General features: G+C 38.5%; 1 protein-coding gene across 1 annotated transcript in view; it reads left to right on the top strand.

Annotated features, from left to right (window-relative positions):
• Positions 1-26,765, top strand: part of ITGBL1 (integrin subunit beta like 1) — a 293,013-nt gene extending 266,248 nt beyond the window's left edge. Inside the window, exons 8-11 of the mRNA XM_063460094.1 lie at positions 12,180-12,296; positions 16,042-16,188; positions 24,367-24,480; positions 25,883-26,765. Coding sequence (XP_063316164.1) covers positions 12,180-12,296; positions 16,042-16,188; positions 24,367-24,480; positions 25,883-25,974 — 470 coding nt within the window. The 3' untranslated portion in view covers positions 25,975-26,765. The remainder of the gene's footprint in view (positions 1-12,179; positions 12,297-16,041; positions 16,189-24,366; positions 24,481-25,882) is intronic.
• Positions 26,766-26,970: the final 205 nt, after the last annotated feature.

The following is a 26,970-nucleotide window of genomic DNA, read 5'->3' as shown; positions in this document are numbered from 1 at the left end:
TTAATTTTATTTGTATGCTGTATCTTCTTCCTGACTCTGGACTGTGGATACTCGACTATCACCACCAGGAGTTCCATATGTTTATGGAGAGATGCCTTTTTTATGCTGAAAATTTGTAAGTGCAATGAATAAATGTGAATTTATATATTTCTAAACATTCTTCACTATATTGCATTCTTTACATCCACATATATCGTGCTGGAGGACCTCTGTGCTCATCACATTACCCCTGAGAGGGTGAAAGGCCTGAATAACCGTTTGTTTGTGAGTGCATTTCTAATCTCACTTTAAACACCATTTATATTTACTTTTTTACGCTATGAAAGTGTTTTTCATTTTCACACAGATCCCATTCTAGGGAATTTGACCCATATCAGGTTGTCCCTTTGTATTTCATTTATTATACGTATTCTGGGTGGTCTCCACTTTTGTCTTTTTGTAACATATTTCCACAGGTGGTTGTGAAGTTCACCTGGAACTATCTCAGTAAACGTGTTTTCCCTTAGTGTATATACTTTATTTCTTTGTTTCATTAGTTTAGGAATGCTCTTGCTTTTTTGTTTTATCACATATATGGACTTGTGTTTTTGATCCCGCAGTGGGAGGGATCATAATGTCTGCTTATTTGCCGTTTCCTTTCTTGGTGTAAACAGCAAAGGTCGATGGAGGAAGGAGAGATAGAAGAAGAGGAAAGAAGAAAAAAAGGAGAAGAGAGGAAATAAATAAATCAACCTGACAGATCAACCTTTACCCATAGGGGAAATTAAAATTTTGCCTAATGGACTCAAGTTTGCTTCCACATCGGATTTTAATAAATGCGTTTTTTTTTCATAGATATTAATAAATTCGTGAGACAATTATGTCTTAAGGAACATTTCTATAATCAGAAAGAAGACATACTAGTGGAAGAAACAACAGAATCTAGTCATACCAATCTTAAAAATTGCATTTCTTCCACAGAGACATGATTTTGGATGAAATCAAAACGTTTGAAAATATGGTCATGAGGGAAATAGGTAACAGAATATGTCAACTAGGGAAAAAAAGATAAATAAAAGACCTGAGAAAAAAATGAAGAAAAAAGTTCCATAAAACCTGCAGACCGAGAGGGAGGATAGTAATCCTCCCAAAAGATAAATATATACAAGAAGCAGTAAGAATCCTTTCTGACTGCACAACTTATCAGAAGTTGAAAAAGGTTTGGAGATAGGAATATTAAATGAAAACAAAGCAAAATATTTATCCACTGCATATCCAGGGGTCCCAGTCTTCTACCATTTACCCAATGTCGATAAGGATAGTCAGAACCCACCAAGAAGACCTATCATCTCAGGAATAGACTCTATTCTGTCTAGAGTCTCCGAATATTTAGACACTTTGCTCCAACCAATAGTTTTGAAAAATCCAGCTTATTTAAAAGATACGATACATGTTTTGCAACTCTTGGAGGAAACAACATGGAAAGAGGAAAATATTCTAGCTACCAGTGATGTCACTTCTTTATATAGTATCATACCCCATAAAATAGCGTTTGAAGCAGTCAGACATTTTCTATCAAAAGCGGAATTTAGGGTAGAACAAATGTAACATATTTTAGAGGGGATTTTATTAATTCTCACCAACAATTATTTTTGGTTTCAAAACACTTTTTATTTACAAATCCATGGAACGGCGTTGGGGACAAAGTTATGACAATCTGTATTGAGAGGAGAATTTTTTTAATCAAGGACATCCTTGGACTGCGAATTTGATGACCTATTGCCTTTTCATAGAAGACATATTTATTGTATTGTGCAGGCCCACTTCCTGACCTCAATGATTTTTTAATATATTTAAACAACAACAATTGGGGAATAATTTTGACTTTTACCTTTTGCACTTCTGAGATCAACTTTTTAGACATGAACATATACATCCAAAATTCTGAAAAAAGACAAAAAATGTTTTTAAAGCTTTGGACGCTAATGGGTACATTGACAAGAATAGTTACCAATATAAATCCAGGTTGACCAATGCACCCAGAGGTCAGTTTCTAAGAATCAGACGTAACTGTTCAGATGATCAATATTACATAATACAGGCAGCTAGGATTATTTTAGAAAAAGGGTATAATGAGGAAAAACATCAGATAGTTCTTGAGAAGGTTAAAAACATCCCCCAAAAAAACATTTTAACCTATAAACAAAAAGTAACAAACCACTGCAAGACAAATGAAGTTCCTTTTATCTGTAATTTTAATGGGAACACTAAAAAAGTATGTAAGATACTCCAAAAATATTGGCATATCTTACATGACGATCCAATTTTAAAAGAGATTCTGCCTGCACTACCCAAAATTAATAACAGAGGAACTAGAAATTTGGGACAAACTTTAACCAAAGTATAGGCTTTTATGGTTGTGGAATGTGTTTAGCTTTTTTAGTGCTATAAAGTTAGTGAAGAAAGACTGTAGAGGGGGCGACTATAACAAGAAAATAAGTACTGAAGAAATAAGGTTAATTTTTAACTTCAATACCCTCACTCCACATAGTCTGAACCACAAGTTTGAAATATGCCACTTGTTATAATATTTTATTTGTAAATGTCCTCTAACTCATGTCTTTTAAACAACTCTTCTATTATGAATACAATAGTGAGGATTTATTATATAATACATATGTAATTTTTTAAAACATTTTTATAAATACCTCATTAGTAAACAGCCTCCAGATATATATAATGTTTAATATTTTTCTTTATGATGAATACAAATATTGAGGGTGAATTATATACGTCAAATGCTATTTTGACTAATATGCACTATACACATGTGGCATATTTATTTCTTGCACTCATAATGTTTTTCATACAATTGTAGATATTTTACATCTTTCCTTTAAGTTCTTTTTTCAGAGGTATTAATATTTGTATGTCTTTTATATAGGTTCCCTGTAAAGATTCATAGCATGTATTAGAGTTGTATAGGGCATCATGCATGTATCTTATTTGTTCTACAGGATGCCTCTTTGATTTATTTGTACTCTTAATTGGAACGCAGAATTGCGTTCCAGCGGACGGACACTACTAGGCTAAAAGCAATGCCTCTACAAATGGAGGAGGGCGAGGGTGGAAGATGGATGCTTGATCCCCACCCATGTTAGTATGACGCACATGGAAGAGGGTAGATCATACGATCAGGGACATCTATTGGAACGCACAATGCATTCCAGCATAATTAGAGCAGAAGGCACGGAGTGTTCTAATTTAGCATAAAGAGAGGAGGCATACATGTCCTGGTGACGCACGTTGGAAGGCATGTTGCGTTGCACATAAAGGAAAGTTGAACCGGAAGTGACCCACCATCTGGCTTTTTAAAGAGCAGAGAGGATAAGATTGAATATACACCAACTGAGGAAGCCTCAGGGCAAAATGCGTTTTGGACATTTCCATAAGAAACACAGTAAAGGAGTTTAAGCATGTGTGGGATATGCATAAGGCTATCCTACCTATAAAATAAGGTCAGGGAATAATGAAAGTATTTTAAAAATTGGTCAGACTAGATGGGCCGAATGGTTCTTATCTGCCGTCACATTCTATGTTTCTATGTTAAACCAGGACTCTCTGGACTTATTTTTTATTGATTTTACTTTAGCTTTACTTTTTATTTTGTTATTTTAATAAGAAGGAATAATGCTATTTTCACTGAATAAGATTTCCAGCTTCATAGATTTTATTCCACTATGGGCCTTTGACCTACTGAAACCCTAACTGGTGCAAGTATCATGGGAAAGGTAATCTTTCAGGAGAGTTATCCATCATCAAGGAGAAAAAGGCCAGGGCACATCCTTTTAAGAATCCCACCACATCTACATTTTGAGCCAGATGTCTATACTTGTGAGTGTTATTTTTATCATCATTCAACTGCAGACTTATAACACAAGTTATTTTCTATACTTTCTATGGGCAAGCATTGGATTGGCTGAGATCATCAAATCTGATGATCTCAGCCAAGGAGGCAGGGTGGAGTCAGTCATGACTAGAGCAGCGCAAGGTGAGCAAAATCATCTTTTTAACAGGTGGCAAGGGAGACCGGGAACCTAAACATCGGTTTTAGAACTACAGTCCTTTGACCATCCATTCCATTGCATTAACATCCACTGTTTAATAAGTCTTTACCTTCTATATGTTGGGTGAAGGATAGGAAGGATCACAAAATGTGCCCTTTTTATTAAGGAGCCTAGAAGACCCTCTCATATATAAAATATCCCCACCCCCTTTTAAGATGGTTCAGAGTAGATATGCATATTATGAAATCATCTAATGTATGATTGTCTGTTTTTTAGGATGTTAAACTGGTCAATGACAGTACATTGCAGAACGAACTTAGCAATTTGGTTAGTCCCCTGGAGAGACAACCTGACAGAACATTTTTATATTTACCTAGCAAGGAAACCTCAACATATACCAAAGTCAAAAGAGTACTGTGTGTATGAAGGAGACAGACCAAGGACATCATGCAATCACTGGAGAATTTAATCAGTGAATATATAGAGAAAGATATAAATGCAGGTGCATTTTTAAAAGTAATTTTTATTGCAAAGGTGGAAATAGTGTCAGATATCTGGAGAGTGAGCTATGTTACAATTTAAGTCACGGCAAATGAATGGATTGCGCAGTTTAGCACATGGGGGGGTTTATAATTCGATAATTCATACTAATACATGCAGTCTTGGCTGTCAGATGTCCACTGGTAATGTAATGTGATTTGCTTTGTTCAGGTTTCACTATTTGAAAAAAACTGCATTTGAAAAATCTTGGAAGTCAGCAGTACTCTGGCCAGCCTTTGGATTATCAGACTTATTCCAATTGGACAGACATGAGCCAATAATGATTCTGCTATGCTTCTTTATCAGTTGCTTATTGTACATTGTCTGTAAGTTGGTATTTTTTAAAGACCATATCACTATCTCAGCTGCATACCCACTCTGAAAATTGAATGTTTCAGAATTGGTCTGTATGTAACTGATGCACTAAGTCTTATGCATATTTATTCAGTTTTCTTATAGCCCTGGTTGTTTAAAACAAATTTATCCTTAGTGTTTAAATTCTACCCATGATGCACTAAGTCTTATGCATGAATTTTACCCATGATGCACTAAGTCTTAAGCATATTTATTCAGTTTTCTTATAGCCCTGGTTGTTTAAAATGAATTTATCCTTAGTGTTTGAATTCTACCCATGAAGTCACATAACTTTAAGTTTGATTCTTAGGACCATAACAAGTTTGTGTGATTGCAAATGTTATAGTGCAGTACATTTTTGGTGGGAGAGTTTTTCTGTCCAGAGTGGCTTATAAAGGCTAGACAGGGGTTTATAAAATAACATCGGGACCCAAGAGACCAGAAAGAGTGACTCCTTATTTGTGGGTCCACTTCCTGGATAGTGAAGGTTCAAGGTAGTGCTGTCACTCTTCCACAATTGTGTCATTCTAAGTGTCCTGAAATATATTTATAATCCAGGAGAATTGCTTGGAACAGGTAAGCGGTAATTTAGTCAGCAGCACTAAATTGAAAATGTAAAATGTTACAGTGCCAATATTGAGGCACTTTGTAATTAATGATGGTCTCAAAAGCAATGTGGCCTCATAGTGTGACTAAGTTAATATTTTGTATATGAGACAGGTGTTTCTTTTGTAAGATTGTTTGAAATATTGCTTAATTTTTGGGTGTGCAAAGTACCATATGTGTATTATGGTACTTGCTTTCTAAATGTAACAGCATTATGATCTTTAAAGGTAAGTATTTTTATATTATTTATTTTCTTTTTTCAAATATTCTTATGCATTATTTATTTGCTCAGTGTATTACAAAGCGGGTATCTGTTCCTGCTTATTGTACCCCTTTAAGGTTAAAGCAACGCTCTTTTTTATATTTCCTTGCCTTACATTTCTTTTATGTTAATGTTCATAGCTCCACACACCTGGCTACCTAACTTTATTTGTATTTATGATATTTCCTTCCTTCTGCTGGTTATTAGTTAGCAGCCGAAATGGAACCTTGCTTAACTTCACTTATTGCAGGAATGATCACTCTGTACCTGAAAAAAGTAGTCCCTAGCTTGACTTCTGTATTATGCATTGTGAATTTAAAAAAAAAAAAAAAAAAAAAAGCAGAAATAGGGTGACCATTAAGGGTTAATAAATAAATAAAAAATTCGGAAAATTGACAGGCTGCTTTTTTTTTTGCGCGATTACTTTAATTGACAGAGTTACCATGCTACCATGTTTTCTTGGAAGCATTTCTGGCACAGGAAAAGAGCACAAATAAGTGTTAGAGAAAAATACAGTGATTAAGATCAAAATGAATGACATGAACCTAAAGAATCTGGTCTGAATGTGATATACATGTATATATATATATATATATATATAGAAAAAAAAATGCTCTTGCACTCACGCTTTAAATGTCCCTTGTGTGCCGTGTGCTAAGCCAAGGCTTTAAATATCCAAGAAATCCAAAGAGGTAGCAGCACTCACGGTCCAGATAAAAAATCCAAATTTTATTAAAGCATATTTAAAATGATCGACGTTTCAGTCCACTACACTGGACTTTCCTCAAGATCGACAGAACTGTCGATCTTGAGGAAAGTCCTGTGTAGTGGACTGAAGCATCGATCATTTTAAATATGCTTTAATAAAATGTGGATTTTTTATCTGGACCGTGAGTGCTGCTACCTCTTTGGATTTCTTTTTTATATATATATATATATATATATATATATATATATATATATATATATATGCAATACTATTGGTAACATTAAATAATGACACCCTTACAAACAGGGACATATTTTCATTACAGAAATCTCAAGTGCCCTTTTAAATATTTTTTACCATTTAAATATGATACAAAATTATGTATATATTCACACACATATAGAGTGAGTGTGTTTGTGTGTGTGTGTGTGTGTGTGTGTGTGTGTGTGTGCATGTGCAGTAGTGTGTAAATGTCTGTGTGTATAAATTTATGTGTATGTCAGTGTGTGTTTGTGTAGAGTGTGTATACAGCAGTGTATTTGTAACAGTTTGTGTACTTGTGTGTGTACAGTGTGGGTAACAGTATGTGTGTGTGAGTGTAACTGTGAGTAACGACATGTGTAGTAGTGTTTGTGTAAAGTGTGTGTGGGTAACAGTGAGGGGAGTAACAGCATGTGCAGCAGAGTATGTACTAGTGTGTGTGTGTACACTGGATAGTATGGCTAGCAGTATGTGTGCAGCACAGGGCCAGATTTAAGTCATGAGTAACTGCAGGCACAAACCTCTCAAGCACTGCTAGCCTCTCCTTCCAAACGAATACAAAAAAAACCTTGACCACTTAAATATGATAGAAGTGAGTAATTGTGTGTTTATGCCTGCATGTTTAGTAGTGGGTTTAAATGTCTGTGTGTATATATCTCTGTGCATGTATTTGTCAGTGTGTCTTTGTGTAGAGTATAGGTGTAGTAGTCTGTGTTTGTAACAGTGCGGGTATTAGCATATTTAGTAGTGTGTGTACAGTGTGGGTAGCAGTACGTGTGATAGTGTGTGTAGCAGTGTGGGTAGTAGCAGTATGTGCAGAAGTTTGTGTAATAATATGTGTATGGACCATGTATGTAAAGCAGTATGTGCTGGCAGCAAGGTGAGGAGCAGTATGTTTGTTACAGTGTGGGGATCAGTATGTGTAGCAGTGTGTGTATGTGTAAAAGTGGGCATGCGTAGCTTCTTGTGTATGTGTGTGGGTAACAGTGTGTGGGCCAGTATCTATGTACAGTTTGGGTAGCACTATTTGTTAGCTGTGTGTGTGAAAAACAAGGTGCAAGAGAATACGGAGAATGGAGTACAGCTCTACTAGCCTGCCCTTCGGTGGATGCCCGCTCCTATTCCAAGCTGGTTTTAGCTCATCATGTGCCATTGTGCCATTACAAAGAGAATAATAACAACGTACCATAAAATGGCAATCTACAATACAAAAATAATAGAGACGGACATAGTGCAATAATGTTGCAGAATATGGGTTATAAATATAAATGATTGCACTCACAAAACCAGTTTGATTGAAGGCATATCATGAATAGTGATGTAATGACTTCAGGACTTGTGGAACATCGATAGCATGCATAGGAGGAAATAAATAAATAATAGTGCAGAGTATCCAAGTAAAAAATGACACACTTTATTATCAGATACACTTACAGGATAGAAGTGTCAAATAGGCACATCAAGCTCTGATGAAAAAGAATCCTAGTAAAAGGGTCCAGAGGAGCAGGAAAGCCAGATGGAAAATAAAATAAATAAATAAAAATACTCTAAACACTAAAAAACAAGCCCTACGCATTTCGTTCACTGGTGAACTTCTTCAGGGGCATCTAACAAGATACTGTCCATATGCATAAAATGAAATAACAAAACTTCTCCCTTTTAAATCCGTCCGGTTTTGGCACGAAGAAGTCAGCTGGATGGCATACTTCCGGGTTCGGACTCCAAAGTACTTCCGGTTTCGTCATGCGTTCCGGGATTGCTAGCCAAGCCTCACTTTGATCTTCATTCAAATGGATGGCGGTCAAAGGGGGAGTGCATTCCACTTGCGTTCCAATGTTCATAATTGAACATGTAAGTCCATAATATATGATAAATAGAAAGAATATCATACAAAGGTTAATTCTCAACATATCCCACATAAAAATAAAAAACAATAACATTAAAAAGACCTCTATCAAATAGAAAGACACTGAAGTGGATAATGTAAATAAAATGAAATATAACAAAATGCAAATAATAAAAAATAAATAAAAATTAAATTAAATTAAATTAAAAATAAAAAGAAAAATAGAATAAAAATAAAAAATAAATAAATAACTAATAAAAATAAAATGAAAATGAAAATAAAATAAATAAAAATAAAAATTAAGATAAAAGTAAAAAAAGAAAACTGAAATAAAATGTATAAATAAAGTCACAAAAATCACAAAAAAACTAATCAAATCAAACCCCACATTCAGACCCCTTGGTTTCATTGTTTTTAATGTATGGATCCAGTAACCCTCTCTTTTCTTTAAAGCCATCATGAGGTCTCCACCTCTTTCATTCAGTCTTACTTGTTCTATACCTATACATTTCAGCGTATTAAAATTAAATAAGGGACAGTTGTTACAGTGCACTGGCACTGAATGTGTTAACATACCCTTTTTGATATTATTTCTATGTTCTTGAAGTCTAATTTGTAATTTTCTCCCAGTTCTCCCCACATACTGCAACCCACACCCACAGGTGAGAAGATATACTACATGGGTAGAGGAGCAGCATACCTTATTTTTAATTTTAAATTTTACTTGTGTTTGTGTACTAACAAAATCATACACAGTGTTAAATTGATTACAACAGCTTTTACAATTTCCGCATGTATAGAAGCCTCCCACATGTTTGGTTTGGACTTTCTCAGATCGAAAGGTACTGGGTGCAAGGATCTGTTTCAAATTGGTGCCTTTTCTAAAGATGACTCTCGGAGCCTGAGGAATTTGTTTACTTAAAAATTAATCTTCAACTAACAATCCCCAATGTTTTCTGATTATTCTCTGTACATCAAAAGCTCTTCCATTATATTGAGTGTTAAAAGAAAAATCAAAAATAGGATTTCTAGTCGTATCCTTATTCTTATTTAGAAGTAAATTGTTACGACTAATCTTCCCAACTCTATCAATCTCTGAATCTATAAATCCAGAAGAATAGCCCTTCTCCCAAAAAACCTTTTTAAGAACTTCTGCTTGTGAAAAAAAAGGAATCCAAGTCGCTGCAATTCCTACGCAACCTAACAAATTGGCTTTTGGGGACACCTCTAAGCCAATTTGGGTGGTGTCCACTTTTAGTATCAATAGAGCTATTGGAATCAATAGCCTTAAAAAAAAGTCTTGGTCTTAATTTTCCGATCCTCGATAAATATAGACAAATCAAGAAAATCAATATTCTGGACACCTATCTTGGGAGTAAAAACCAGAGACAATTAATTATGGTTGACATACTTGAAGAAGTCATGCAGTTGATCTATAGGACCCCTCCAGATCATCAGGACATCGTCGATGTACCTTCTCCAGAGCACCAAGTTTGCACCAAACGGGTTATTGGACCAGATGGACGATCTTTCCCAACAGTCCATAAACACGTTGGCATAGCTTGGTGCAAACTTGGTGCCCATTGCAGTGCCCTTGATCTGGAGAAAAAAGTCCCCATCAAAACTAAAAAAGTTATGGGTAAGGATAAAACGAATGGCCTTCTCCAAAAAAGAACAGAAAGGGGGTTCCAGGTCAACATCACGTTCTAGATTACTTCTGACTGCCTCTACACCAAGATCATGATCTATTACGGTGTAGAGTGAAGTCACATCCAAAGTAGCCCAAGTATATTCATCATCCCATTCGATACATTCTAATTCCTGGATAAGATGTTTAGTGTCTCTCAAATATGACATGGCCCCCTGAGCATATTTTTGCAGATGAAAATCAATAAACTCAGAGAGTTTGGATGTAAGAGAGTCAATACCGCTTATTATCGGCCTCCCTGGGGGTTTATCCTTACATTTGTGAATTTTAGGGAGAAAGTAAAATGTTGGCACTTTGGGAAAATCTGTGAAAATAAAAGAATATGTAGACTTATATTCTTTTATTTTCACAGATTTTCCCAAAACGCATGACACAACCGGAAGTACTTTGGAGTCCGAACCCGGAAGTATGCCATCCAGCTGACTTCTTCGCGCCAAAACCGGACGGATTTAAAAGGGAGAAGTTTTGTTATTTAATTTTATGCATATGGACAGTATCTTGTTAGATTCCCCTGAAGAAGTTCACCAGTGAACGAAACGCGTAGGGCTTGTTTTTTAATGTTTAGAGTATTTTTATTTATTTTATTTTCCATCTGGCTTTCCTGCTCCTCTGGACCCTTTTACTGGGATTCTTTTTCATCAGAGCTTGATGTGCCTATTTGACACTTCTATCCTGTAAGTGTATCTGATATTAAAGTGTGTCATTTTTTACTTGGATACTCTGCACTATTATTTATTTATTTCCTCCTATGCATGCTATCGATGTTCCACAAGTCCTGAAGTCATTACATCACTATTCATGATATGCCTTCAATCAAACTGGTTTTGTGAGTGCAATCATTTATATTTATAACCCATATTCTGCAACATTATTGCACTATGTCCGTCTCTATTATTTTTGTATTGTAGATTGCCATTTTATGGTACTTTGTTATTATTGTCTTGAGGATATAAGAGGAATCCTTTTATCTACAATACAGTTAACTAAGGGTAATTCTTTGTGTTTCTCCACTATTTACCCACTAAGTTTGTTTTCTATCTGCACACAGGTGAATTTGAATTCATTGTTGCTTGCTGTTCATTACAAAGAGAACCATAGGCCATTTGCATATTAGACTGATCCCACCCAAAAGTGTATACCTCTCATGTCTGAGTTAGCCAAACTGGCCTCAAGCTTGTCCCTTCTATTGAGCAGTCCTCTCACCTCTCCCTCTAGTAGATTTCTGTGCTCAGTTGAAGGGGTTGGTCCATGCACACATCAAGCTCCTCAGACTGAATACAGTTATCCTAGAGTGCTGGAGCCGTGTTTCTGGTCAGCAAACAACTGACACTGGGTAAGAGAGATCTTTTAACAGGCAGAGTGCACCTTCCACCAGGCAAGCACCTGTAGGCTGGTACCTACTCTGACTAATGGGAAATCCAGCGCCACTTACAAACAAAAAAAGATAGTTTAGCTGGTTTTCTCTGAGTTCATATTTCTTTTAGTTATACTTTGAAATTTTACTTTTACTTATCCTCTTTCATGATATCAATTATCAACTGGAAAACCCTTTTTTATTTTGGGGCATTTAAAATAATTTGTCTTAGCATTCTTGAAAAAATTATTTTATAGTATAATGACAGATTTTTGGTAATCATATCTCCAGTTGTTGTCTTTGTGGAACTGAAGGGGTTAACGCACTATGGCCTCCCACTAGCACTGATTTTCTTTCATTTTTCCCACTCTTTTCTTTCCTTTTGTTTTCCTCTCCTTGATGAAGATAACATGTGAAAGTGTTTTTTTTTTTATTTCCTCGTCTGACGGAAGACAAAGTGACATTGAACTCTGTTTGTCTTTTTTTGCTGCAGGAAAATGTGAATGTGGAGTGTGCACGTGTTTCCCTCCAGGAGATAACAGAGTGTACGGAAAGAACTGCGAATGCGATGATCGGCAGTGTGAAGATCTAGCAGGCATAGTCTGCGGAGGTAGGGGTTCTATTGCATGTTCTTGAAAATAAATGCAGTATCTAGTAGAATATAACTCTTCTGATTAAGATTTTGTTATGTACATTAAAGAACAGTTTTTTTTAGTTGTGCTTTAAACATTTTTGTAAATTAAAACTCCAGCTTTGAGATCAATTTTTGCAATGCAGGTTTTGGAAAATATTTTGTTTTAACATTAAGCTTATTTGGTAGAGGAGAGAGAGAGAGAGAGTCTGTCTATCTATCTGTCTGTCTGTCTATCTGTCTATCTATGTATCTATCTATCTATGTATCTATGTATCTGTCCATCTGTGATGGCCTTTCATGAGGATTTGTAAAAGAACACTTTGCACCTGTGTACGCACAGGAATAAATCTTTATTTCTGCAATCAGCACCATCTGTTCCTAAACTTTTTGCAAAGTGATTTAAAATGACATTGTTTTTGTGATTTGTAATACCAGAAACATTGTTTCATAAAATCTTTTTGATATATAGGCACAATTAATTGAGATGAACGTGTGGTAGAGTGTTATCTCAGCTATGATATTGTGTAGACATCTGTCAGATATAAACTATATGCAATTAAATCCACACTTTATTATTTATATCTCTTATATGAAGTGCGTGGAAAGCCTTGAATTTCAAAAACTTCCAGAGAAATATGAATAATTAATGTTTTAAAGTCAATGCTCATTCAAAAAAATCTTCATAGATGTGTTTTACTTCATAGAGGTATGTAACAGAGTCTGTCACATGTCACCTATGTTTGGTTCCACAGAGAATAAAGATAAAACATACATCTGATATGCTGCTTAAGTGAAACACCCACAGATTGAAATGGGGAAAAAGAAAACCGCTATTCAGGGCCTTGTTCTAAGGTCCAGTGTGACTTGTCACATCTGTCAAAAAATCCACCTTACCTAAATCTGCTACCCTAATGGGCAAACATAGAGCAATTTTATCAGGCTCAGGTCCTTACAATTATCTTGACTGCTCTTCCAATAACACGGAGTGAGACATGTCCTATATGTTAACACTCCCCTTTTCTGCATAACTAGCGTTCTCTACACCCCTGGCCATCTGAACAGTAAATAAAACTCTCCAACTAAGCCCAAAAATGTCATATGCCTAAATAGCCAACTTAAGTATATAGTTAAAAGGGCCATAGCCTTCCTATCTTTTAAATAAATACCTATAAGATTATAACTAGTATTTATATAGCACCTTTCTCCGAGTGGGACTTAAAGCACTTATTAGCGCATGCTCTTGGATCTAACCAAATCAGCAGCAGATTATTAGATGTTATTATCACCCAATTGATGGCACTTATTTATTTACCTTGGAGCGATGAAGGACTGAGCAGTTCGAACAGGCTCTGTAGTCAGGGCATTTACAAACGTAGCTATCTCATTTGATATATACATATACAGATTGCTAATGCATCCTCATATATCAATAGTAATTAAAAACATAATTACAGTGAAAGAAAAAGATAAGTGAGCAAAAGTAAATAGTGTTCAACACATCAATAGCATGGGAACCTCCACTTGTTTTTATATTCATAGTAGACATATTCTCGGTTCCTCTCTCTTTATTTGGGGGTTCCACTGCACCCCAACTAAAAAAATAGTTTACGGGGGGGCGGAGCCTGGCAGCCATGCCGAGCGGCCACACATAATGGGAGCTCCAAGCTAAAAGTGAGCAAATGTAGCCGTAATTCCAGCTAAAGCCCTACATCTTGCTAAATTATACTCCTGAACACAAGGGGCTACCGCTGCGGCTACAAGCAGCAGGTCTCACGACCGTGATCGGCGGCTCCTACCTCGAGATTGATCTGAGGCCTGCGGAGGCCTGCTCGGAAGGCGGAAGGGAGGCGGCCGATCCCTTCGCTGACTGTGGCGCGCCTGCCCGGGGCATCTCAAGCAAAATCAACCCCCCCCCCTGCCGGTGAGGGACATCCCGGCAAACATAGCCTGAACAAAGCTTTACCTGCACTGCTAGATCAGCACTCATAACTATGGCGGACGCCACGTGCAGCCCCGCACCCAGCTCTCCACTGCCCCCTCTTGCAGAACGACTCGATCGCCTGTTTGCTGCTTTCTAGGACAAGCTATCTCGCCGTAGAGGCACCATCGAGCAGACCCCACAGAACACCATCCCGAGCGCTACCACACAGGGAACTTCATACCCTGGACGGACCGCCGGTGCTGCGCGGACGGTGGGAGAAGGCGAAGGAACAGACGACGGCCCCAGAGCCGCAGAATGTCAGAAAGCCACCTCACATCAGAACAGAGGGCCGCACGGGGTAGACCCCCCCAAAACCGCTCTCCCCCACGGGAGTTCATTACACTGCATCTGAAGAGACACCCTACCCGAGTTCAAGAAGCACGCTGTCACGAAGCCGGCAAACTCAGAACACTGAACTGGGTTGGTAATGGGGGCTGGGGGGGCACTGCCAATAAGAAACTGAACACTCATTCGTGCCTGGAGAGTATCCAGCACCCAAAGGGCATCGGCTAAACCCATCTGGGCAACTCACAGGCTTAACGGCCAAACCTCTCTTGGAGACAATTGCCTGGCTCCACATTGCCTATTGCTTGTTCCTGACAACGGATGGCTGCAAACCTACCAGAGCACACATGAGTACTACCTAGAGGTTACCCAACGCTTCCAGTTCCACATCTTGAAATACACTCATATTTTAATGTAATCTACCTTGTTACATCCCAGTCACTGTGCATAAAATATGTCTTTTCACCTCTCTTGACCAAGCAACCACTGACTGGAACAATTTAAACAGGTTTAAGCTAAAATACCTGTGCAGTTTCCCTCATGTGCCACAATGCTTTACAATTTGAATTGCCTCCGTTTTATTATGTTTTAAAATGCGTTAAACTGTGGCAACACACACATGAACAAAAAACAAAAAATGTGCAGTTTTTCATATATGCCACAATGCTATACCTACTGAAGTGCTTGTATTTTATGTAATGGCATAATAATAAGTATGCTTGTCAAACTCTTGCACAACCAAAATAAAGAATTAAAAAAAAAAAAAAAAAATAGTTTACTGGAGCGAGGGTTTTAAATGCAAATAAATGTTTCAATTAGTTTCTCTTGCCATGTTCATCTGTCTGGGATGATGTTGGCAAAACCATGTTTCATGAGAAAAAAAGCACTATAATGTCTGGCAAATTATATAATAAAGTGCTCCCACCTGTCGTTAATCATTCAATCTTAAAAAGAAAAAAAATGTTGGGGGGAAATATTTAATTCCACAGTTGGAAAGCATGAAAAGCAACTTCAAGGATTCTGGAACCTCTGTAACATCATTACACAACAGCATATACAAATCAACTGCTACAGTAGGCAATAAAAACATAAATGTGTGTATCTAGTCACCTGTCTCTAAAGCTGTCTGAAATAGTTATTATACCTTATTTTACTATAACTAGATATCAATGTTAGTGTTTTAGGTAATGAAAACAAACCAAAAATACAACACCATGATTGACAAAGTCTTATTCTTATTTTCAGCTCTATTAAATAATGGCATGTCCTTTCCTGTACTGCTTGCATAATAAGACCATGGCTCATTGAGTTTGTCCATGCCAGGAAATCTTTGTGAAAATGTAATTGTGACCATCGTTCAGAATGATATTACGACATGTTCTTAGTATTTTATCAGGAAGGACTCTGTGTTAATAAAACAGATTGATTTGTAGATACTATTTAATTTGTTTTCAGAACATGGCAACTGTTCTTGCGGTCGATGCATTTGTGAGGCCGGATGGTTTGGGAAGCTTTGCCAACATGAAAGAAAATGCATTATGACAGAAGAAGAAAGCAAGAGCCAGTGCGAATCAGCTGATGGTGTGTTGTGTTCTGGAAAAGGTAAGTGGGAGCACTGTTGATCACATCCATTAATTGCCTACAAATGTTTTTCATGCTACATTTTAGTGCTTCACAACGGAAGCTATGGAACGATGGATCGATGACATTGGGGGAAAAAAAGATTGTACTTGTATTCTTTAGCGTGCCGAAAGGCTCAGATTCTACATATTTAACATAAAAAACTTGTTTTAGTGCAGAAGAAGCCAATATCTCAGTAAAGAAGTAAATACTTCCATGTTCCTATCTGATATTTATAATAGGTATAATCCTTGAATTTTAACACTTCTTGAACCGGTTGCGGTCTGATATAGATATGTACATGACAACTGTATATACTGTATTGTAGGTACAAAACAGTAGTGCTGTCTGTTTTGATCCAATCTTAATGCAGGTTGGACCTTTCTACTTTGGTGGCCATGATAACCTCTCTTTGTAATTCTTATTCTTAAATCTGAATTCCCCCCAATTTGCTAATATATGCCTTAATTTATTATGGTTGGGTAAGCTTTTCAATTGATTTTAATTAATATTTTAGGCTAAACTTTAAAAACGATTACTAGTAGATAAGCTGGAACAAACAGAGTTTATGCCAAGCATTTCTTCCTTGTTCATTTACAAATGAGTATTGACAAATATTCGAAGTTCATATATGGTGGTACCCTGAAAACAACTAAACCATGAGGTGTACTTTAGCTGTGGTATCAACTCAAACTTAGAGAATAAATATATCTATGCATGCAGTCTGACTACTTTCATATGTTTATAGTTTACTGATGTGTTTTGCACAGTTTCTTCCATAAAATGTTTCTTAAAGCATTTCCTTGATTTACTTGTAAATGATATTGAAACACTTATTGGAGTGAATATTGTAGCAGATATGAGCATTAAACACTCTTCAAAGCACTTCTGTGTTGGTTAGAGGCCTCGATGGTACACCTGTAGAGTTATGGAGAGGATGAACTATAATGCTTTGGACATTCCTTCAGTATACTATATGCACCCACACATACAGCACCATGGGATTCTATTGACTTACATTTATCCTCTTAGTGGACCAGAAATGTCAGGCATATAATGTAAGGCATATAAAAAAATATCAAATATATAAATGTAACGGAACCGCTGGCACCCCCGACCGGGTACCTTCCGCTGACGGATGCTCCTAGTGCTTTCCGAGGACTCCAAGCACTCTGCCCTACACCATAACCACTGCAGACCCCACGAACTGCCGCAGCTTGGTTGGGGTCTCGCCGTCTCCACCCACTCTGGACCCAAGACCAGGGTCCAAATTCCAATAGGTGGACCTCTCCGAATTCCAGAGAGCAGGAACAAAAACAAGCTCTTAGCAGAGCTTAGTGATTATACCCTGGGGAGTATAGTGATTATAGCAATCCCCAGAGTGTAGTTCTCCAATCCCCCAAACATGAGCCGAAACTTCATGAAGGTCCAAGATGATCTGAACTTTTAATGACCACACACTGGCTTTTATGCAAGTCCCCATGCAAGGGGACATCCCACAGGGTGGGACACAGTACAACCAATAATTTACAGGAAAACCGTAAAACACAACCAGCACCAACATACAATCCCTCCCCTCTGCCTGTGATATAATTACTGAACACAATGGGTTAATGTAATTTATCACAGACAGGAAAAATAAACTTTTTATACATACACTGTAACTTTAAAAATATGCATCATATTCACATAAAACATACATATTCAGAATCAGCATACTTTAAGTATAAACATAACCAAAAATCAGACAAATCCCTCCAGTATATAAAAAGTTAGGTGGAAGTCCTTTATGACCGACCGCAAGCACATTTTTTTGTGCCCAAAACAGTTCCATAGATTTCTGTGCGGCCGGTTATGCAGAAAAACGACTAAGTCCCATTCGAACGTGCGTTCGAATCTTCGAACGGGACTTAGTCTCTGCAGCTGAAAGTTCAGTGTAGGAGAAGGTAAGGGTCAGCGGTGTTCACGGAAATGTGTAGCCGATTTTAGTTCCGTGGATTTGGCTACACATACCACTGACATCGTTCGAATGAACAAAGATGGCCGTCGCCACGTGTGGTACTTGGTTCAGTAAGCCCCATTTACTGAACCAAGTGGAAAATAGCCAGGAACAAAATATTTTAACTAAGTCTGGGGACACTGGGGACACCGTCTTAAAGGGGCATTGTCACACAAAAGTCACTGTATGTCCCCAGATGGTTCTTAAAGGGCCAGCATGGTCCAATACAAGTCCATAAGCCACAATGCAGTTCTTAAATGGCCAGCAGCAGCACAATATAAATCCATTAGCCCAAGTAATGTTTTTAAAGGGCCAAATCTCCCAGGGGCCATAGTCATGCGGAAGGAGGCTGGCAATCAGGCTCCTCCAACAGCCAGGGGGAAAGGGCAGCTTGTCACCTAAAAATCCAGTGACAAAAGGCGTTTCGTCACAATAAACTTTTAGGTAATTAATGGGTTATGCATAAATCTCAGTTGTGACTTTTCAACTTTAAAATGCAGTATTGTGCAGTATGGACATTAGTACACGGGGGTCTTCCAAAAGTCATCTAAGAAGACTAAATAGCCCTACTACATAAAGTATTAAATTTTATTGCTATAACCCATTAATATTATTTTGTACAGTATATGTAACTTATTAGTTGAGCCGTTGGAACAAAATTATAAACGCAACACTTTTGTTTTTGCCCCATTTTTCATGAGCTGAACTTAAATTTTCTCTCAAATATTGTTCACAAATCTGTCTAAATCTGTGTTAGTGAGCACCTCTCCTTTGCCGAGATAATCCATCCACCTCACAGGTGTGGAATATCAAGATGCTGATTAGACAGCATGATTATTGCACAGGTATGCCTTAGGCTGGCCACAATAAAAGGCTACTCTAAAATGTGCAGTTTTATAACACGGCACAATGCCACAGATGTCGCAAGTTTTGAGGGAGCGTGCAATTGGCATGCTGACTGCAGAAATGTCCACCAGAGCTGTTGCCAGTGAATTGCATGTTCATTTCTCTACCATAAGATGTCTCCAAAGGTGTTTCAGAGAATTTTGCAGTAAATCCAACCGGACTCACAACCGCAGACCACGTGTTACCACACCAGTCCAGGACCTCCACATCCAGCATCTTCACCTCCAAGATCATCTGTTGAGTGGGCAAATGCTAACATTCGATGGCATCTTGCACTTTGGAGAGGTGTTCTCTTCACGGATGAATCCCTGTTTTCACTGTACAGGGCAGATGGCAGACAGTGTGTATGGCGTTGTGTGGGTGAGCGGTTTGCTGATGTCAACGTTCCGCAGCACTTTACAATGGGTGGACGAACAGACATGTAGTTGTAACCAGACAAGTTGGACACACTAAGGGGAATGTCGCCGGTCTCTTACCTTTCAGGTCTTCGCCCACCGGGTCCACTCATACCCGGCGGGTATGTCCCAGCAGCAGTCCCACGTGGTTGTGGAAATGCCGCCCATCACTAATCCCTTGTGATGGCTCCTCCTCTTCTTACAGAGGTCGGCTCTCCAAACATTAGAGACGCGGCCACTGCAGCTGTAAAGCATATAAGGGTTTCTACATTTAACCCTTAAAGGGCCAGTTCAGTTTATTTTTAATTATTGTTTTACTTACACGCCCATGTTCACATGCTCCCCTGCAGCCAATCAGGGAGCACTATAGACTACTTAAGCCTGTTGTGTCCATTTCTCTGTGCCCTGTCGTGGTTATCCGAGAGTGTGTTCCTTGTATTTATTTATTGTGTATCTGACCTTAATAAACTCAACACATTGTATAACTCGTTCTGCCGATTTGTGCTACAATGTAATTACAGGACCCACCATTGTGACATGCTAAAAGAACTAAACTGGCTGTCGCTGGAATCCAGACGCACCCTTCATCTTTCCAGCCTTGTGTTTAACCCCTTAAGAACCAAACATCTGGAATAAAAGGGAATCATGACGTGTCACACACGTCATGTGTCCTTAAGGGGTTAAGAGCTTTTCGGGGAAACTCCCACCCTACCTGAACGCAATGCTTTCCCCGGCTGTTCCCACTTCCTATAACCTCCGATCCAGTACCAACACTTTACTTAGTCTACCTCAATATAAAAAGAAAGCAGCCCGATCCTCCTTCTCCTACAGAGCACCGCATTTGTGGAACGACCTCCCGCACAAATTAAAATCTTCCCTAAGCTTAAAGTCCTTTAAGAGATCCCTCTCTACAAACAGAATGTACCTGTCATTGTTGATTATATATTTCCTACCTGTTCTATGTTAAATTTTGTATATATTGTATATTAATATTGTATTTGTATTTTATTGTACTCTAACTGTAACAATGCAATGATTTGTGGACCCAGGACATACTTGAAAACGAGAGAAATCTCAATGTATCTTTCCTGGTAAAATATTTTATAAATAAAAATAAAATATTTTATAAATAAAATAAATAAAATATGATCTGCCATATGAACTAACGCCAGTGCTGCACACAGTGTGTGTTTACATTAAAAAGCCTGCAGGAACAGGCTATAGACACCAGAACCACTTCATTAAGCTGCAGTGGTTCTGGGGACTATAGTGTCCCTTTAATGTGAGTTAAATTAGAGATTAGTGTCACTAATAATATACTAGATTGCCTACTTACAACCAGATGAGGATGATGATGGGCTCTGGCTGCAGTCTGGCTCCTCTGGTCTGGTGTAGAACAGTATCTCTGGAGGCTGTTTGTAACTGTGGTTACAAAATTCAATGTCCTGGGAGAGCGGGAAGCAGCTCCATTTTATAGGCCCCTTAGTGGTCTCTCTCCCCCCCCACGTTCTCTTCACCCTCCCTCCCTTAGTGGACTCTCCCCCCTCCCCGCACACATGTTCTCCTGTGTAGCGTGGCCGAGCTCCCCTTTGGTTCATGGTATAGGAGCTTCTGTTTCCTGTACCCGGCAGGACTGACAGGAAGAGCTCACTGAGTGATGCACGGATGTTCCTGTACTGCGGACCAGAGAGGAGCTTGGCCACGCTACACTGAGGGACCGACAGGAGGGAGCGTTGTACGCTTCCCTCCTGCCGATCCCTCTTTTCTTGTGCCCCCGGGCCGGTGCGCCCTAATAGACGCGCTGGGCCGGGCAGTACTGCAGCCACCTGAGGCTCTCTATAGAGCGCTAAGGCGGCTTCAGCATGAGAGGGGCCGGCGATGAGGGCGCAGGGTGCCCCCTCCTAAGTGGCACCCTAGGCGGCTGCCTAGGTCGCCTTATAGGAAGCGCCGGCCCTGTCTGCAGAGTACCACAGTGGTTTCTTGAATTTTTTGCTTTTACTGACAAGCCTAATGCAATTTTCTGTTGCCTTCAGCTGTGCGACTTTTAAATAATCCCATTTCTCTTGGACTCCATTTAAATTGCACCAGTCTGATAATAACTCCTTTACACATATTCTAATTTTAGAAAATACTTTTGATTTTGTGTGATGTGACTCAGTCACTGTTCTTATATTAAACCACACGGACTGATGATCACTGGATCCTAAATTTTCACCTACAGTAATACCTGATACCAAATCTCCATTTGTTAACACTAAATCTAGTATGGCCTCTTTATAAGTTGACTCCTTAACGACTTGTTTTATAAACAATACCAGTAGGGAGTTTAGAATATGTGTACTCCTGGCAAAAGCAGCTATTTTGGTTTTTCAGTTCACATCAGGAATATTAAAGTCACCCATGATGATAATCCCTTTATTGTCATTTTAGCTATTTCCTCAACTAGTAGATTATCTAACTCTTCAATTTGTTCTGGGGGCCTATAAATCACACCTACACAAGCTACTGTGTGATTACCAAATTCTAACGTAACCCAAGCGGACTCTATGTTCGCCTCACTAACTTTTATCAGACTAGATTTTATGCTATCTTTCACATACAGGGCCACCTGTCATGCCCGTTACCAGTAATTCCTGTCTCTTCCGGGTTGACGGAGTTTAGCCACACCCCCTCTCTGACACGGTCTCATCACGCTACCAGACACAAGTCGCTGGATTAATGAACGGCGTACCGCGGAACTTAACCGGCTGAAATTCTTTCTCTACAACTTACCTGTGTACCGAATCGGACTGAAACTCGTCTAACCGCCTTCTCCTCTCCTCGACCACGGCTTGTATCTGACTCCTCTCGTCCTGTCTCCCCAAAGAACCTCCCTGGAAGGGAACTCTGGAACCAAACTTCAACCTCAGGAAGCTAAGTTATTCGTTCCCTCTGTTATACGAACTTTTCCTCTCAAAGACTCCTGAGCACTCATCCTTAGGTCTGCTCTCAAGTCCTCCAATCAATTCTGCTGTAACCTGCCCACTAAACTTTCAGGCTCCAGCTGATAACGTATCCTGCTAGCTTAAAACCTTATTCAATTCACTGTTGTTTAAATCTTCATTATAGCTTCATTCAATTAACTTAGTTCTTGCAAAAGCAAATATACTTGATTGCACTAAGAAAGCCGCTTACCAATATTGAAGTATTTAAAGATACAGTACCTATATTCTCCTTCAACCGAAATAATTAAAGATACAGTAACCGTATTTCTTATATTGAATTGCCAGTTCCTATATTACTCTCTATAAATCTAATTCTACATCTAAATCCAAGAAATCTGCAGTTGAGCTCCATCTCAATCTATGTAAACGTGACACCACCTCTCCCCCTTTCTTGCCTTCCCTGTCTTTTCTATATAAAGAGTATCCTGGTATTGCTATGTCCCAGTCATTTTTCTCACTATACCATGTCTCAGTAACAGCGACTAAATCTACATTATCAGTTGCCATTATTCCCACAAGTTCATGGATTTTATTCCCTAAACTGTGAGCATTTGTAGACATGACTCTAAGCTTATCATTTTTAACACACTTGCTACAGGCACCTTCTGTCCTTGTTTTGGGGGGTCAATTGGATTGATATTTTATCACCCTTTTGACCCCCCTCTCCTTGTTTAAATACATTATAGCAAAACCTCTGAATTGCTCACTGAGAATTTTTGTTCCCTTTTGAGAAAGATGCAAACCATTTTTTTTGTACAGTTTATTTCCATTCCAAACGGAGCTACCATGAGAAATTAAGCCAAATCTCTGCTCCCGACACCATTCACCAAGCCACAAGTTAAAGTCCCTAATACGCATCCACCTGTCTTCTGAGTGTTATGCACAGGCAGAACTTCAGAGAATGAAGGTGTGGAAGCAACCAGCCGTATATCATTGGCAAAAACACAAAACACTTCCTTTACCTCTGAAACCTCATTGCAAGCCAAGTAATTTTTCCCTAGATGGACAAGTACATCCAATTCCGCTTCCTGCTTTGCTCACTTAACAATATTACAAATACGTCTCCTGTCTATGTGAGCAGTAGCTATGGGAAGACATCTCACAAGACCACTATTGTCCAGCTCCACACCTCTTATGATAGAATTCCCCAATAACAACTGCTTTCTATTAGGCCTCACAGTCTCCAAGCCTGTCTCCATAATACCTCTACACTCGGTGCCTGACCCTGTCTCCACAACACCACTACACTCAGTGACTGGGCCTGTCTCCATAACACCACTACACTTGGTGCCTGATCAACTTTATGCGAGGGAGATGTGTTGCACTGTGTGAAGCAAATGGTGGTCACACCGGATACTGACTGGTTTTTGGACCCCCCCGGATCCCCCCAATACAGTAAAACTGCACATTTTAGAGTGGTCTTTTATTGTGGCCAGCCTAAGGCACACCATTGCAATAATCATGCTGTCTAATCAGCATCTCGATATGCCACACCTGTGAGGTGGATGGATTATCTCGGCAAAGGAGAAGTGCTCACTAACACAGATTTAGACAGATTTGTGAACAATATTTGAGAGAAATAGGCCCTTTGTGTACATAGAAAAAGACTTAGATCTTGGAGTTCAGCTCATGAAAAATGGGGCCAAAAACCAAAGTGTTGCATTTATAATTTTGTTCAATGCATATACTTTATAGATGCACATTATCCTATATATGAAAAGATGCCCTGATACTGTCACGTGAGTAAACCAGTAGGAACAGAAAAAAAGATGTACACTCATTTTGTGAAATCATATTTTATAAAGATTCATTTTATGTATTTCACCAACAGCATATATCTTATAATTAGACCAACTGCCTTGCTTTGTATTTCTAGGTTCTTGTCACTGTGGAAAGTGTGTCTGTTCACCGCAGGACTGGTATGTTTCTGGTGAATTCTGTGAATGTGATGACAGAGAGTGTGACAAACATGACGGCCTCATTTGTACAGGTAAACATAATGTAACATTAATTTATTATACAAAAGTATATCTTTATGCCAGGTGTGTTGAATTGTGACCAGCTATTCTTCTGCCTGAGAAATTATGTTTTCTTGCATGCAGTTTTAGTTTAGTTGGCAAATATCTAGTGCCCTGCATCTCACTGTCCTTTTGAGTAGGTCTGGTATAGAAATGGGAAGTCTATCTCTGTAGCAGCACAAGTGAGCCGGGACTCACTGAAGGGCAAGCTATTTGAGCTGTTTACTCTTCTCATTGTTTTAATGTTACCTACAAATACTTTAAGACAAAATTTCAATCCAGACGTGGACCCCTTACTGTGCTAAAAGATGCATCAGATTTACTTCACCGACAAGACACAGTGTTTGTATCTCCCGTACAGAGGGATTGCCGCCATATTGGATATGGACTTGTCTTTTGTGTATGATCAGTCTGATATGGTATTCTACCTTGAGCCCCAATCTTCCCTTACAGAATATGTCCCTACTTACACTAATAATATACTTGATTTGATATAATTGTAAATGAACGCTACAGTGTTAGGAATACAAAGCTATCAGCCATGTCCATCGCTGCTGGGTTGAGCTCATCCTCCTACATCATGGCGAGCGACACAATGTGCATTAGGCCTTCCCCATAGGAAAGCATTGACTCAATGCTTTCATATAGAGATTTTCACCATGCCGGCTGTCCTCATGGAAAGCGTGAGCATGTCCAGCGTCGTTTCACGGAGTCAAACTAGAGACACTTACATTGCAGGGTTAAGGAAACAGGGACATTCCACCCGGACCACGTCAATGGGATGAAATGGTCTGGGTGCCTATGGTGTCCCTTTAATATAATGTATAGTACATTCTTTCTTTTTTAAATTGTGAATATAGTTATGATGTTTGTTTAATTTCCTATCAATAAGTATTTAAACAACCAGAGTTGTAACATGTGAATGCATACTGCACTTTACTATATTGTATTGCCAGGTTTCACACTGCAAACTATGTTCTGTTATATAATAAATATCTGTATGTTCAATGATAGGCAAGGATTTCTCTGTTCAAGCACAAGGGGTTAAGCCAATGTTCAGGTGCCCTGGGTGCAGATAAGTATAGCACTCCATCCATCTAGCACAGTATAATACTAGTGAGAAATAAAAGACAGCATGATTACAGTGTGCAGAACTCTGCTAAGAGCACTGCTGAAAAGATGCTATTAGTTGGCTTAAAGTCTATATTTCCACTGGTTGCTAAATCAAATGCAAAGTGCTCCACACAAAAAAAGAGAGAATATTTAAGGGGCCAGTTATAGAGTTTTGATTATGACCTGCTACTTTTTAATAAGATGTTTGAAGTAGTACATTTTGATTGTGATAATTAAATCCCCCTATTCAATTTGTTGCAGGCAATGGGATATGTAGCTGCGGGAACTGTGAATGCTGGGAAGGATGGAACGGCAATGCCTGTGAAATATGGATGGGAAGTGAAAATCCTTAAAAGCAACACAGAAAGAAAAATTGCTAAAGACTGGGTTCTATTCTTTCTTCTTTTTACTATAGGCTGCTAGAGAACATAAACAAAGACAGAGTATAATCACCAACACAAAGTCTGCTTAAACAGACCTTTCCAAGTCTGTATGTTTTATTTCCCCCAATTATTATTTTACAGAGTGAATCAAATTTTGAGAAGCCACATGCCATTATATTTCTTTACAGTCTGTAAGTGATATAGTAAAGTTACCGGGCTTTCTTGTACAGTTTACACAGCGGTCAGGACTTCATAAAATGTTACAACCGAAAAATTCATAGGCTGTAATGCAAAGGCATTTTAAAGTGGCACTGTTACTTGAAAATAGATTTCCATGATTAGTTTAAATTAATAAGGCAAATAGAGTAATGTTATTTAATGTAATCTAGTTACAATAAACTTAGCTGGAATTAACTTGTAAAGATCTTGTAGTGTTGTATGGAGGCGGCCATTTTGAAAATGTATTACAATTTGTAAACCTTCAGTGATAGTTACAAGGGAGCAGAGAGGATCAGTAGCCAATCAAATTATGTATTTGCAGAGTATCTCCCATTTTTGCAGCAAACACTAAAGGGTTCTTTTAACTGATTCTCTGTGAAAGGAACACTATAGTCACCTAAATTACTTTAGCTAAATAAAGCAGTTTTAGTGTATAGATCATTCCCCTGCAATTTCACTGCTCAATTCACTGTCATTTAGGAGTTAAATCACTTTGTTTGTTTGTGCAGCCCTAGCCACACCTCCCCTGGCTATGATTGACAGAGCCTGCATGAAAAAAAAATGGTTTCACTTTCAAACAGATGTAATTTACCTTAAATAATTGTATCTCAATCTCTAAATTGAACTTTAATCACATACAGGAGGCTCTTGCAGGGTCTAGCAAGCTATTAACATAGCAGGGGATAAGAAAATCTTAATTAAACAGAACTTGCAATAAAGAAAGCCTAAATAGGGCTCTCTTTACAG

The sequence above is a fragment of the Pelobates fuscus genome, chromosome 1, assembly GCF_036172605.1.
Source record: "Pelobates fuscus isolate aPelFus1 chromosome 1, aPelFus1.pri, whole genome shotgun sequence".
Taxonomy (NCBI): domain Eukaryota; kingdom Metazoa; phylum Chordata; class Amphibia; order Anura; family Pelobatidae; genus Pelobates; species Pelobates fuscus.
The sequence above is the reverse complement of the archived record's forward strand: the minus strand, read 5'-3'. Positions and strand labels throughout refer to the sequence as shown.